Source organism: Pristis pectinata, chromosome 38, assembly GCF_009764475.1.
Source record: "Pristis pectinata isolate sPriPec2 chromosome 38, sPriPec2.1.pri, whole genome shotgun sequence".
Lineage (NCBI taxonomy): Eukaryota > Metazoa > Chordata > Chondrichthyes > Rhinopristiformes > Pristidae > Pristis > Pristis pectinata.
This window is the reverse complement of record NC_067441.1, coordinates 3997721-4012894: the sequence shown is the minus strand read 5'-3', so window position 1 is coordinate 4012894 and position 15174 is coordinate 3997721. Positions and strand designations below refer to the sequence as shown.

The 15174-nt window shown below is 49.1% G+C and overlaps 2 protein-coding genes across 4 annotated transcripts in view; one reads left to right on the top strand and one right to left on the bottom strand.

Moving 5' to 3' along the window:
• The window catches only part of LOC127587107 (histone H3.3A), a 19611-nt gene extending 14763 nt beyond the window's left edge, over positions 1 to 4848 (top strand). For all 3 annotated transcript variants that reach the window (XM_052045331.1, XM_052045332.1, XM_052045330.1), the window contains one exon: positions 2076 to 4848. In XM_052045331.1, the coding sequence (XP_051901291.1) occupies positions 2076 to 2204 (129 nt within the window). In that variant the 3' untranslated portion in view covers positions 2205 to 4848. The remainder of the gene's footprint in view (positions 1 to 2075) is intronic.
• Positions 3444 to 15174, bottom strand: LOC127587106 (zinc transporter 1-like). The gene is made up of 2 exons (XM_052045328.1): positions 14543 to 15174; positions 3444 to 11465 (listed from the first exon to the last, which is right to left on the bottom strand). The coding sequence occupies exons 1-2, from the start codon at positions 15003 to 15005 to the stop codon at positions 10726 to 10728; spliced, it is 1203 nt and encodes a 400-aa protein (XP_051901288.1). The 5' UTR covers positions 15006 to 15174; the 3' UTR covers positions 3444 to 10725.

The following is a 15174-nucleotide window of genomic DNA, read 5'->3' as shown; positions in this document are numbered from 1 at the left end:
CAAGCGCAAATTGGAGGAACAGCACCTCATTTTCCATCTTGGAACCTTGCAGCCTAACAGCATGAACATTGAATTCTCCCACTTTAAGTAACCCCCCCCAACTATGCCTCTTCCTTTCTTCGCTTTTAAGCCTCTTTTTCTACCCCTTTTTTCCCCTCCTCGCCTTTGACCCATCCGCTGGTGGATCTGCTCTCCCCTCCTCCCCTGCGCCTACCTATCTCTTACCTGCATCTACCTAATCACCACCTTTTATGACCACCCCGCCTCCCCTCTTCTGTCCACCTATCACTGCTCTGCTTTTCCCTCCTATATATTGGGCTTCCCCTCTTCCTATCTTCAGTCCTGAAGAAGGGTCCTGATCTGAAACGTTGACCGCCTGCTTTCCTCCGCGGATGCTGCCTGGCCTGCTGAGTTCCTCCAGCATCAGTGTTTTCATCGCGATATTCCAGCGTCTGCGGTCCTGTTTCTCTAATTTAAAAAAAAATGCTGTTTGGGTTATGCTGTGGGTGCATTGAGCATCCTAGTTCACCTTGAAGGGGGTGTTTTGGAAAGAAGGAGGGGAGGGCTCATCACTGAGGGTGACTGCATGAGATCACTTCTGACATGTCCTGGGGAGAGCACAGAATGCAAGCTTTTGGCACAATAAAGTAAACAGGTTTGCTGTCTGGCAGATCAGCAGATCCTGTTGATGTGCCTTTGCTGATGGGTGGCCTGTGTACAGCGGCCCTGGTGCAGATGGATATCCGGGATCTCGGGGGTTGGTGGCACTGGCTGACTTGGAAGAACATAAGGTGGCAGCCACACCTTGCTGCAGTAGTGTCTCCCTCGCACTATAGTCATAGGAGATGCAGGTTTGACTTTAGGCAGCTAGATGGCTTTTAGAGGGGCTCAGAAGCAAGGGAGCCACCCGCCACACCCCATTCCACTGTCAAATGTTCCACTCACCTGGAAGTCACTTAAGCGAACCTGTAATCTGTTGAGTCAGACTGAGAGTGAGTAAACGGCGGTAACCAAAATAGCTCCATTATCTTAGTTGACTTGAAGCAAATTGACCCCATCCTGCATTGTAAATCTCAACAGTTTGGGAAAGAGCAAGTCAGTTGTCCCCATAAGGGCTCTGAATAGGGTGATGTGGAGATGTCTCTTTTCGAGGGAGAATCTAGAACTAGGGGGAGCATTGTTTTCTAATCTCTTCTTACAACATGGATCGTTCAGCCCATTGAGTCAACGCTAATTCCCGACAAACCTATTCCTCACCTTGCGTTCCCTCTAACTCATCCTCTCCCACGTGTCTGGTAACTCCACCTCTGATTTTCCTGGGGTAATTTACAGCAGCCAAATAACTTGCTAGCACGTCTTTGGGAGGTTGGAGAAAACTGGAGGATCCAAGTAAAATCCCACACTGTCACAGGGAGAAGGTGCAAACTCTAGACAGACAGTGCCAGAGGTTAGGATCGAAACTAGCTTGTAGCTTTAAAATAAGGGGTCATTCATTTAGGATGGATGTTTTCTCTCAGGGTGGTAAGTCTCAAACTTTCTTCCTCAAAGGGTGGTTGAAGCAGAGTCTTTGAGTATTTTTAAGATGGATTCTTGATACGATACGATATCTTTGAGTCACATGTACATTGAAACACAGCGAAGTGCATCTTCTGCGTAGAATGTTCTGGGGGCAGCCCGCAAGTGTCGCCACGTTTCCGGCGCCAACATAGCACGCCCACAACTTCCTAACCCGTACGTCTTTGGAATGTGGGAGGAAACCGGAGCACCCGGAGGAAACCCACACAGACACGGGGAGAACGTACAAACTCCTTACAGACAGCGGACGGAATTGAACCCAGGTCGCTGGCGCTGTAATACTGTTACGTGATGTGCAAGGATTGAAAGGTTACTGGTGTTAGACCAGAATGCAGAGTTGAGCTACAATTTGGATCAGCCACGATCTTAAGTGGCAGAGCAGGATTGAGGGGCCGAGTGGCCTACTCCTTGTAATGTGTATGTTTGACTTTGATCGCCCTGAACCCCAACTAAATCATGGTCTCTTTTTATCTCCCTTCTGTTTCCACCCCCACCCCCAGGAGGCAAGCGAGGCTTACCTGGTCGGCCTCTTCGAGGACACCAACCTGTGCGCCATCCACGCCAAGAGAGTCACCATCATGCCCAAGGACATCCAGCTGGCCCGTCGCATCCGTGGGGAGCGGGCCTAAGGTGGCTGTGGGGTGGGAGGAGGCTGGGGGCTTCCCTGCCCCCCCCCCCCCCACTTGTTCGGTAGTTCTGTCGACTGTTCTAGAATTTTCCTCTGAGGAAACTGTCGCTGTTCTAACTCCTTCCTGGGGGGGAGGGGGTGGGTGGGGCTGGGTCTGAGGTAAAATTATATAAATTTTTTTATTTTTTTTTTCCCTATCTCTTTCCACGCAGGTGAATTAGGGCTCGGTGCTTCAGGCAAGTGTGGGACGTCGTGCTGCCGGCACCCCGCCCACCTCTCCCCGTCCCCGCCGACCGTGCTGTCGTTCTGCGCCTGCGCCCACTCTCCGTTCCTGCTGCCGGCGCCGTCTCCCCGCCATCCGTGCCTGCGCCCAATCTCCGTCACCGCTGTCTTCCTGCCGCCAGCGCCCCGCCCCTCGCACGAGTCGAACGCGGCTTGAGGGTGGGAAGGGGGACGCGGTCTCTTGGAGGAGGAAGAGGAGAGGGAATCTTCCTCCCTTCTGACGTTGGTCGTTCGCTGGGCGGGTGAGTCAGGAATGATCAGCCGGTTTCAGCTCGGATGTGGCTGGGGAGCAGCGCCTGGCGGCCCCAGGGACGTCCGGCGGCCGCAGTACCTCCTCCTCGGCGGTAGGGGGCGGGGCTTGTCTGGAGGGCCGCTGTGGACATCCTGTGGAGGGGCCGAGTGGTACAGGAGCCCAGCGCTGCCCCATCAGGGGCGTTAAATTCCTCTCCCCTCCTCCACTTTTTGCCTTCCACACCCCCCCCCCCCCCCCCCCCCCCCCACACCCCAGGCATTCGAGGGGCAACAAGGAGTCTGAGCTGGGGCTGGGCTTCCCATTGACTACCTGGTGCCATGCAATTTGGCCACACAGGACCATGTCTGGGCACTCCCTGATGCAGTTCGTCCAGAGCTGTACATTTGGCATTCATTCATCACTTAGTGGAATGAACGGGGAGTAATGTGGCTTGGATGGTGTTGAAATTTAAGTTTATCCTTGCACTTCCCCTCTTTCCACCCCCCCCACCAAACACCCCAAGGATTAGAAATGCTTCCTGATCTCAACACTAAATTATAGTTGCCCACCCTGTTCCAGACTTGTCTGTCTGTCTCTCTCTAGCCATGGTTAAATGGGCCCAAACGTACCAATTGGTACCCTGCCTTTTATAATAAATTTTATACTGCAGTAAAGAAGAAAAAACTATTTTTCCATTGCTAATATTGACTTTGCGACAATTTAATCGGGGGGTGGGGGGGGGGGGTGAGGAAGTGACAATGGGTGCTTACCAATTTACCTCCAAGCCGTGAGATGGCAAATTGTTCGTACTGTTTCCTTTGGCTACCTGTTCTTTCCTCAGCCACAATGAACCCAGTGGATTGGGATGATTTTTGAATTATTTTTATTCTCGTTGTTTATGGTTTTTATAAAAACTGTTCTGTGGGCAGTTTTTACTTCAGTCTCTTATTGAGAAGAGACATTTTTGGAGGGCAGATTCCTTGCAAAATGTCTGCCACCAGAATGTTTTAACCCCATTCTCTTTGTAAGCTGAATCCCCAGGAAAAAAATACAATTCATTCAAAATTAGCATTTCAAATGTGAAATGGCGGCAAGAAAGTGTCTGAACTCTTGGTGGTTGGGAGTAAGGAACCTGTTCCTCATTGCTGGATGAGGTAACTTTCAGAATCTGGATTATCCAAGTGTGTCTGTGATTTTGCTTTTGTTTGGGTGAACGGTTGGCTTTAAAAGAAAATTGCTTCTCTTCCTGCCCACCAGATTCACAACATGGGTGTGAGTGGGCTGTTACCCCTTGCAAAGGAGGGAATGCGGGTGGGTAGGATTAACTACCAAGCTCACCTTTTGAATGGAGGTGCATCCCTGCAGGTGAAATGGAAACTTCCTTGTTCTGCTGACTGTTAAGGTTTACTGGTGAGGAAACTGGGAGGTTGTGGTCCAGGTGGGCACTGGCTTATTAGTACAAACCCAGTGTTCATCAGCAATGCTCATTGGTGATGGCCAGAGACTGGCAACAGAAGATTGGAGCTGAGGCAAGCTGTAGGACAGCATCAGTCTGTCCCTGCCCTAGGAAGGTGTTGCAGGATAGTGTAAAGGGAGATTTACTCTGCATCTACCCCATACTGTCTCTTCCTTGGGAACTTGTCATAGGACAGTGGAGCAGGAGCTGTACTCTGCCGTCCCTGCTTTGGGAATGCCTTTCCCCACGTCAACATTGCTTTGAGCATAACTGTTGTTCTAAAGAATACTTTCACAGGAAATGGCTCCTGTCTCACCTCTGCCAATCATCACTGGGTGCCCCCCCTCTCCTGCCCACGCTCCCCCCTTTCCCTCCATTCTAAAATGGACAAAATGCCTCCCACACTTGCGGCACTAGTTTCTCTAGTTCACAGCACAGTCCAGGGTATTTTATAATCCAGTCTTTAAATCTTTCATATCAACTACACTGTAGAAAAAGAAAATGTTTGTAGAAAGCGTTTTATTTGTGTTTTAAAAGAATAATCTAAACCTGTTTGTATTTGTCTTTCTAAAGAGGTTTCTTCATCTGTATTCATGACGTGTCTCCTCTGCGTTCTGTGACCACTGTCTCCTTTCTCTATCTTGTACACATTACTATTAAAAGCGTGAAATCTGATGGTTGAGTTGTAGTTGGTTCTTTTTTGCCAGTTTCAACAGTCTTTCCCCGAGCTCGATGGGACTGGGGTTGCAACACAATGCCCTGTCTAACAGTCCCTTCCCCCTGCCTGCGATCTGTTGTGACGAGCTTGACCTGTTCCTGTCATTCAACCAGATCCAGGCCTGTCTGGGGTTCATCCCCACTTATAAACAAAGTCTACATTGAGTCCTGAAATGTTAACTCAGTATTTCCACAGATGCTTCCTGACCTGATGAGTGGATTCAGCCTCTTCTGTTTTATCTCGGGTCTCCAGCACCTGCAGATTCTTTATTTTTCATTTTTAGTTTCTTTCAATTGCCTGGTTCTGATGACGTGTTGCCTCTGTGTCCCCCAATTACTGCTGAATGTTTTCTGCATCTTATTTTATCCCCACAGATTTCCAGCATCTGCAGTTTGTTCATCTGAAGTAAAATTGGTCCCTGGATTAAGAGTTTACTTCTCCCTGATCCTCCTCCTCCTAGTTAAACCTCTCTGACTTGTACACTTCTCCAAGCCTGGCTCGATTAAAGTGGCTGCCTCTTGGAGCAGCCATCCATCGCCCTGGAGACAGCCCAAAAGTACCCTCCCCACCAATGTACGGCATGAAAGGCCATTCTGCCCAACACGTACTTGCTCATTGATAAAGCTGCCTGGCCGAACCCACCTTGATTTGTAGCCCTATTTTGGATGCACAGTCTTCCAAATACACATTCACATAGTGTTTAAATGTGGTGAGGGTCTCTGCCTCTGTCACCCTCTTGGACATTAAGCTCCGTAACCCCATCCTCGACCTCTCGAATCCTTCAATAACTTTAAATCCACATTTTCATCTACAAAGGGAAATGGGTCTTTCCAATTTAATCAAGACCCTGCTAATTTGATACATTTTGAGTATGGTCTCGCTCTCTGTTCTAAACAAAATAATCCCAGTTTATCAAATCATTCTTCATAGTTATGCTTTTAAATTGTGAAATTTCTGGAGATCTCAGTGCACTTATTTACAATGTCCCAGCACAACCCAAACCTAACACGTAGTCGTGTAGAATTCTCCAACTTTGTGTAAATTTCTATTCCTGTTTGTATCAGAACTGGTCACTTCTGCCAGTCATCCATCTGTGATATTTGGCTCATTAGTATAGCCTGGCCTGCTATTAGCAAAGCTCCACATGGATAAAGAAACATGATCTGCCTCCAACTGCCACGTTAGCTTGTTTGGTCTCTATCAGAGCTACTTTCATCATCTTATCCACCGCCCCCCTTGCAACTTAATATTAACTTGTATTGTCTCCTTCCCAGTTCTGCAAAAGGGTATTGGACCTGAAACATGAACCCAGTTTCTCTTTCCACAAATGCTATCTGACCTGCTGGCTGCTTCCAGCATTGTTTTTGTTACGTACAGTGGGGCTTCAGTTGGATAATGAACAGCATCACATTAACATTGACCAAGTCTGGCCACTGCATTGAGTGCCTTCTCCAAAATACTTTGTTTGGGTCTCGGTACCCCAAACAAAAAAGGACATGCCTGCCTTAGAGGGAGTGTGGTGAAGATTCACCAGATTAGTCCTAGGGATGGTGGCTTTGCCACATGAGGAGATTGATTAGACCAAGCCTATCAGTTGGAGTGAGCAAATAATTCTGCAGCAGCCCTTGATCATTCTTCCTGTGTGACACTTAAAGATTGCACTGTGATCTTTGGGCTGAGGAAGAATTCTACAACATGTGAAAATTGTGGAGTGAGCAAATAATTCTGCAGCAGCCCTTGATCATTCTTCCTGTGTGACACTTAAAGATTGCACTGTGATCTTTGGGCTGAGGAAGAATTCTACAACATGTGAAAATTAGTGTCAGAAGATTGGGAACCAGCAAAGTATGAATAATTTTTTTTAAAAAATTGATTAAGTAGCAAAATAAGTTTTTACAAGTAAATTAAAAATATAAATGCAAAATAATGACAGTAAACATTGTTGATTGTACTTTGAAACAAGTGAATTAATAATGGAGGGGGGAACAGTAAGTGACAGAGACTTTGAACAAATATTTGGTATTTGTCTTCACTGTTGAAGGTGCAAGGAATCTCTCTTTAATACTAGAAAATCAGGGGAGACGGGAACTTGAAACAATCACGACCAAGGAACAAATACAAAGTAAACTGATGTTACGAAAGGCTGATGCCCCCTCAGTCTGATCACCTGCATTCCAGCATCTGAAAAGAAGTGGCTGCAGATACAGTGGATGTGTTGGTTGTGACCTTCCAAAACACGTGGGTTCAGAAAGGTTCCACAAATGTAACACCCTTGTTCAAGGAAGGAGACGATAGGAAACCATCGGTGTCTGCCATTGGGGGGGGGGGGGGGAGATGCTGGAATCTGTTATTAAAGCATTTGCAGATACTTAAAAAAAATCAAAAATATAATCAGTCAGTGGTTTTGTGAAAGGGAAATCATGTTTAACAATTTTATTAAAGTTCTTTGGAAAATGAATAATGGATAAAGGGAGAACCAGTAGACTTAGTATATTGGATTTCCAGAAGCCATTCCATTAGGTGCTATATAAAGGTGACTTGAAGGAAGGAGCTCTGTTGTGGGATAGTGTATTAGCATGAATGGAGTACTGGATAACCAACAGAAAACTGAAAGTTGGGGTAAATGGCCCATTTTCCAGTTTGACAAGCTGTAGCAAATGGGATGGCCCAGGGATCGGTGGTGGGGTCCAGCTATTTACAGGCAGTGTTGCTGATGGAGTTACGGGGATGAGAGCATTGTAGCCAAATCTGATGGTGGGAAGGTAGCGGGGAAATAGGTTATGAGTCTGCAAAGGGATTTGGAGAATGGGTGGGGGGGGGGGGAGCTGGCAGATGATGTGGGGGAATGTGAGGTCATCCACTTTAGTTGGAAGGGCGGAAAAGCAGAACAACGTTTCAACGGAGAGAGACGTGAGGGATCAGTGTTCCCATGCACAAAGCACTGAGTTAGCAAGCAGGTGTGCCAAGTAATTGGGAAGGCAAATGTAACGTCAGCCTCTATTGCAAGAGGAATATGGGCCATAAAATTTCGGGAAATATTGCTGCAACGGCACACCGTGTGGGGACAGGCACACCTGGAGGATTGCAGTTTTTTTCTCTCAGTTGGGGAATACATTTGCATTGTAAATAATATCAGCGCACGGTAATGGAGCAAGTGTGTTAGAATGGATTGAAAACTGACAAGGTGGTATTGGGTCCTTTTCAGACTGGAAGGAGGTAACCAATGGAGTATTGCAGGGGTCAGTCCTTGGCCTGCGATTGTTCACTATTTACATAAATGATCTGGAGGAAGGAACAGTATGTAAGGTTTCCAAATGTGTCAATGATATGAAAATCGTTGAAGGGCAAATTGTGATGAGACTGTGTGACTGCAGTGGGCTATAGATTGAGTGGGTACAAGACACGCAGATGAATGTGTGAGGTGATGCACTTTGGTAAGGGAAATCAAAAGGCCGGTCGTTACTGAAGTGAGGAGAGAATGAACAGGCGAAGTACAGGGGGGACCTGGGTGTTCTGGTCCATGAATCACAAAAAGCTGGCAGGAAGGTCCAATAAGTAGTTAAGAAGCCAGATGGCATTTTGGCCTTCATTGCAAAGGGGTTGGTGTTTTTTAAAGGAAGTTTTTATTGCAGTTGATGAGGAAACACTCGGAATACCACCTTAAAGATGTGCAGTATCACTGGAGGCAGTTCAAAGGAAACTCACCGGGCTAATACCTGGGATGAGAGAGCTGCCCTACCAATAGTTTAGGTCTGTATTCCCTCGAGCTTAGGGTGAGGGGTGACCTTAATCAAACATATAAGATTCTAAGGGGATACGTTGGGATATTTTCATTCGTGGGAGTCTCGCGACCAAGGGGACAGCTACAAGATAAGGGACTGACCATTCATTTTAAAACCAAGGTACAAAGAACTTTCTTGCAGAGGGGCAGTGAATCTCTGGAATCCTCTGTCCTGACAGCAGAAGCTGGATTGGAAGTACTTAAATTGGAGGTGGATAAATATTTGATCAAGGAATAGAGGAGAATGGAGAAATGGCACAGTTGAGGCCAGCATAGATCGGCCATGATCACATTGGACATTAGGGCAGGCTTTTGAGGGGTCTCATGACTTGCTCCTCTTATTTTCTTGTGTTCTTGCACTGCAGACAGTTCAGAGAAGGCTCACTAGGTTGATTCTTGGGATGAACAGGTTGTTTTAGGAAAAGTTGAGCCGATACTCGGCGTCTTGAAGAGGAGATATTGAAACATATTTTCTTTGGTGGTGGTGGTGGGGGGGGGGTGAGGGAGGGGAGCTATGATGGTATGGATGGTGAGAGGATGTTTACCTTGCTGGGATAACTAAATCCAGGGAGGCCTGGTTTCAGAATAAGGGGTCATCCATTCAGATGGAGCTGACAAATTTCTGTTGAGAGGGGTTCCACCCAGAAGCTGACCGTTGGGTCACTAAATATATTCAAGACTGAAGAGGGCAGATTTTTGAATGATGAGGGAGCTGAGGGCAAGGTCGAATCAGCCATGATTTTATTGAACAATGGCACTGCTTCAACACGCCACCTGGCTGAGTCCTGCTCCTGTCTTACATGAAATGCTCTGAAGATTGGCAGTAAAAGTGGGAGAGCTTGTCGTGGAAGGCTATGTATAAATGCAAGTCTATATCTAGTGGGCCCTCGTGGGTGTGTTCAGATGTCAATCCTCTTTGCGTACTGTGGACATGCAGGTTGGGCCCACAAGCCTCGACGTGGGGTAGAAGACCTCCCCCAGCTGAACCAATCATCTTGGGAACTTGCTTCTCAATTTGTGTCAAATTCCACCTGAAAGTGACTAAATAACAATGGCACCTGGGAGAGGACTTGTCCAATTCCTTTCTTAAAATACACCTTGATTGACGTGGGGGGCTTAAGTAGTTCATGTCGTTTCTTTTTACAAGAGTAAGTCCAAACACAGAAACTGAAGAATGTTGTCAATACAAAGCCTAAATCATCTGCTGCAACCTTGTAACTCCTCGTGATGAAGAGGAGAACTGGAGGCGTGGATTGTGGCATGCCTTCTGACAGGGAACAGTCAAATAGTAAAGGATGAATCCAAAGGGAAGTTGGGAATGCAGATGAGAGATAAAAGGGACGGAGGAAGCCAGATCAAACACGGGCAGAAACTTTGTGAGACCAGGTTCGGGACACTGGAAATAGTTCAGAGCTCTACACTGTTTAAAAATGATGCTTGAGGGAGGCAGTTCAAAAGCAAGGGCCCCATCCATCTAAGGTAGTCATTAACTTATTCTGCCCAGAGGGTGGGGGCTCACTTCCATGGGGGAAGGGTTGGGCAAGCAGCAGAGAGGAGCTTGGGGGTGGGGGGGGGGGGGAGTTGGTTAGTCATGGGAGGGAAATGATGGGGGAGATGTGAGAGAGTAGCACTGTTGTGGAACAGAAATACTGGCACAGAAGAGGGGCCGAATGGCCTGGGTGATTTAAGGAAAAGCAGAGCAACTGTTTCTCCTCTTTGCCCAACAGAACTACTTGGGAGAACAGTACAACACTAGGACTTTTCTGCTTTGAGTTTTCTGTTGGTTTAATGAGGAATTGATGAAACTGGCCGGACTACTGTGTGCGTGCATGCATGCCTCCCTCCATGCAACTGAGTGTGTGTACGCATGCATGGCTCCGTGTATGCAACTGTGTCTGTGCCTCTAAACATGCTTGTCTGTGCACCTCTGTGCATGCATGCCTAGCTATGTGTGCACTGGTAATTTGCATGTACTAGCCCACATATGTACTCTGCGTGTGTGCACGCACGTGTTTGTACACAAGTGTGTGCATCTAAGTGCACTTGTGCGGCATTAGACGGTGGTCTCGCACTCAGTGCCGGTGTAAGCTGGGAGGGGCACCTCGGCCAGCACGGAATCCTCCCGGGGCTGCTGGGTCCTGTCTCCCGAGCAGCACAGCCTGGAGGCGCAGTGCTCCCCGCAAGCCAGCTCGCACCCCGAGCCTTGGGCCGCGCCCCCGCCGAGCTCTGGCTGCACCGTGACGGCGAGGAAGCCCTCCCGCCGGAAGAGGGCACCGATGCGCCTGGCTGCTCCCGCCTCCCGGCACCTGACGTGGGCCGTGGCCACCAGCCGGCAGCCGGCCAGCCGCCACAGGTGGAGCTCATGCACAGCCACCACTCCCTCCACCCCCAGCAGCCGCTCCCGCAGCCGGCCCACGTCCAGGCCCGCGGGCACGGCCTGCAGCAGGAGCAGCGCCGACTCCCTCAGCCGGGGGCAGGCCATCCACAGGGCCCTGGAGACCACCCCCAGGCACAGGGCGGGGTCCAGGTGCAGCAACCAGTAGGGCCCGGCCCTGCCCGTCTCCTCCTCCTCCCTGCCGCACTGCCCCCCGGGGCAAGCCGGCCAGGTGGTGTAATGGGCCAGGCCGCTCAGCAGCACCAGCACCGATCCCAGGGCATCCCCCAGCACATGGGGGGAGGCCCTCTGCCAGCCAAGGTGCCCTCCTTCACCCACCATGCCGGGCTCCTGGAGGTCCTCTCCCCACCAGCCCTTGCTCCGTCCCGGGTCACTGGTCACCATCTCGCCGAGGAGCTCTGTAACGACAGCAAGGCACAAGGACGTCACAACCAACCCGCCAGTTCCTAAGATCCTGGGCCGAGATTCCAACAGCCTGTCTGGGTTGCAGGGAGGTCCCCCTCAGGCCTGCCGTATTCAGCAGATACTCAGAGTCATACAATACAGGAACAGACCCTTTGGACCAACTCGACCACGCCGACCCAGATGCCCATCTAAGCCCGTATCATTTGGCCCATCTCTAAACCTTTCCTATCCATGTACCTGATCCATGGGACAGACACGGCTCGTTACACTGCTGCTGGGTGCTGTGAGAGACGGTGATGGGGGCCAAATACATCAAAACTCCGATAATCTGCTATCTGATTCTTCAAAACCACCGGTTTCCGCTGCCTCCACACCAAGTCCCAGGCTCCCTTTAAACTCACTGTGGCTCCAGTTTGCACTTTTCCTTGGCCATTTCCTATCCTGCTGTTAGAAGACTATTGAACAGTTTCCCTGGTCTGATGAGATGGACTCTGAACCTCACAATCTACCTCGTTATAACCTTGCACCTTATTGTCTGCCTGCACTGCATTTTCTCTGTAACTGTAACACTTTATTCTGTTATTGTTTTACCTTGTACTACCTCAATGCACTGTGTAATGAATTGATCTGTAGGAATCATATGCAAGACAAGTTTTTCACTGTACTTCGGTACATGTGACAATAATAAACCAATTTGCCAAACTCATGGGATTCTAGTTCCCACCCTCCCTTTAAACTTGCTGGGCCCTGGTTCCTGCACTCTCTTTAAGCTCACCAGGCCCCTGTACATTTGCAGGAAGACTTCCTCCCTCCTGTGTTCAAACCCTCTGGTAATAAAGTCCTAGACTCTTAAGAAGTCACAAGCTGCAAATCCTCATGTTACAAGGAGAGTGCAGTGTGATAAATAGTCTGCGATACTAACATAAGAGACCAACAAAAGAATTTCCTCACCACCTGTGATCTGGAACACACTCCAAGAAAAGGCATCAGAAGAAGATGCTATAAATGGAAATCTGACTGGGCGAGTACTTGGTCGACCTGGTACGGTCATGGGGAAGGAGTGAGACTGATCAGAAATCTCTCAAAGAGACAGTGCGGCTACGATGGGCGCAATGACCACTTCTGGACTCTGCCTTTCTATGCTGCCACCCTTGTAAAGGAGATTTAGTGGTCCTTTCTCAGTTAGTCATATGGTCTGTGGTTCAAACCTTATGCCTTAAGCTCAAAATTCAGGTCACTTATCTCATTTCGGTCCTAATGGAATGCCACAGTGTCTGAGGTGCAGTAGCTAACTGACTAGGCGAGAGGAGGAAGGGGTAATTTCACACCTAGTATTGCTTAAAGTCAGCACAGAAACAGGCTCTTCATCCTATCACGTCCCTGCCGACTTTTTTGTCCACCTACACTAACCCCACTTGCCTGCATTAGGACTGTATCCTTGCATGCCTTGCCTATAAAATTATGAGAGGCACAGATAGGGTAGGCAGTCAAAATATTTTTCCCAGGGTAGAAATATCAAAAACCAGAGGACATGCATTTAAAGTGAGAGGGGGGAAGTTTAAGGGAGATGTGTGGGGCAGGTTTCTTTGCACATAGAGCGGTGGGTGCCTGGAAATGGGCTGCCAGGGATGGTGATGAAAGCAGATATGGTGGTGTTTAAGACACTTTTAGACGGGCATGAATATGGGGGATGTGAATCATGTGCAGGTTCAGACATCAGATCTGCTTCTACCGTCTCCCCTTGCAGCATGTACCAGGCCCCTACCACTCTCTGTGAGAAAGAACGTGCTCTGCAAATCTTTAAACCTTCCACCTCTCACCTTAAACCTATGCCTTCTAGTATTTGATATTTCCATTCCGGGAAAAATAAAACTCTCAATGAAACCATATCTCTGGTTATTATTATATCACTGTGGGATCTTGCTGTACACAGGTCGCTGCCTTGTGTGGCACATTACAGAATGATAAACAGTTTTACTGTGTGGAAGGAGGCAATTCGGCCAGTCGCGTCCGTACTGGCTCTGCGTAAGAGTATTACAGTTAGTCCCACTCCCCTGCCTGCTCAGCGTATCCTTTCCAAGACCGGACTGAGCACCCTTCTGTACCCGACTATTCCTCCACAACCACCTCCCTGGCAGTGCACTCCCAACCCCAAAGCCTCATCAGCTCAAAGTTTTCTGGTGGGGTCCCCTGAAGTGGAGAAAGGTCCTATATAAATGCGGATCTGCACCCCACCAACTGTCAGAAGGATGTGATTGCACTGGGGAGGGTGCAGAGGAGACTCACCAAGACGATAAAACAAAGTGCTGGAGGAACTCAGCGGGTCCAGCAGCTTCTGTGGAGACAAAGGGATGGTCGCCGTTTTGGGTCAAGACCCTGCATCGGTCCTGATACCGGGTTTCGGCCCGAAACGTTGACAATTCCTTTGCCTCCATGGATGCTGCTCGACCCACTGAGTTCCTCCAGTGGTTTGTTTTATGTTCCAGAGCCCAGCATCTGCAGTCTCTTGGGTCCTCACCAGGATGTAGCCTGGATTGGAGCAATTCAGTGATAGGGAGAGACTGGATAACCTGGAACAGAGGAGACAGAAGGCTGACCTGAAAGATTTATATAAAATACATAGGCTAGATGGGGGTGTCCAAAACAAGAGGGCATAGAATGAAGATGAGATGTTGAGAGGGGACGTGGGGTGGGTTCTCACACAGGGTGGTTAGGATCTGCAACGTGCAGACTGAGGTGGTGGTGGAGACAGACGTTCTCATAACGTTTAAGAAGCGTCCAGACAAGCACTTGAATGCCAAGGCATTGAAGTCTACGAACCTAATGTGGGTAAACGGGATCAGTGCAGGGCAGGTGCTATGTGCCCGTGATGCTGCTGTGAGTAAGTTTTCACTGCACCTGTGCAGACATGTACTTGTGCATATGACAACAAACTCGACTTTGACACTGTGGGCCGAATGGCCTGTTTCTATGCGGTGCAATTCTAACTTTTGTACCAAACTGTCCAAAGTGTAACAGCAATGAACTACACCCCCCCCCCCACCCAAAAAAAAATCCTGTAAAATCTTACCTTTGTTTTCATGCTTGCAGTCCATGTCTGCAGAGGGCCAGTCTTGTGGGCTGCTGTCTCTCCTGAAGAGGTAAAAGCTACCCAGGTCGATCAGGAGGCTGGTTAACCCGACCCCCAGCAGGACCCCGGGGCGCCGGACGGGGCGTGGCTGCAACACGCTCTCCACCGCTTTTCCCAGGACGGTGAAGCAGAGGCCGGTGAGTAAGACCCCCTGCACCAGGGCTCCCAGCGGCTCGACCCTCAACCAGCCGAAGGTGTTCCTGGCCTGAGTATTCCGGCCGCCCCCGTTGAGCTTCAGAGACACCTGCAGGGTCCCCAGACCCAGTAGAGTGGAGAAGGTGTGAAAGGAGTGAGCCAGCAAAGTTAGAGAGCTGCACACTTTGCTTGCACTCAGTTGCAACAGCCAGACCGCCAGAGTTAGTGCAAGCATCAGTTGCAAAGCCCAGCCGCTCCTCCTGCCCATTGCAAAGCCCCCCTCACACGCACAGTGCCGTTTTGCATTCTTCACTTGCCCCTTCGAAGTTATGCACCCGGTGTCGGATGCACACGGGTCTAAACCAAGCTCTCTCCACACGGACCCAGAGATCAGAACCAAGTAAATAACAGCACTTGCAGAAACAGATCACGAAGTT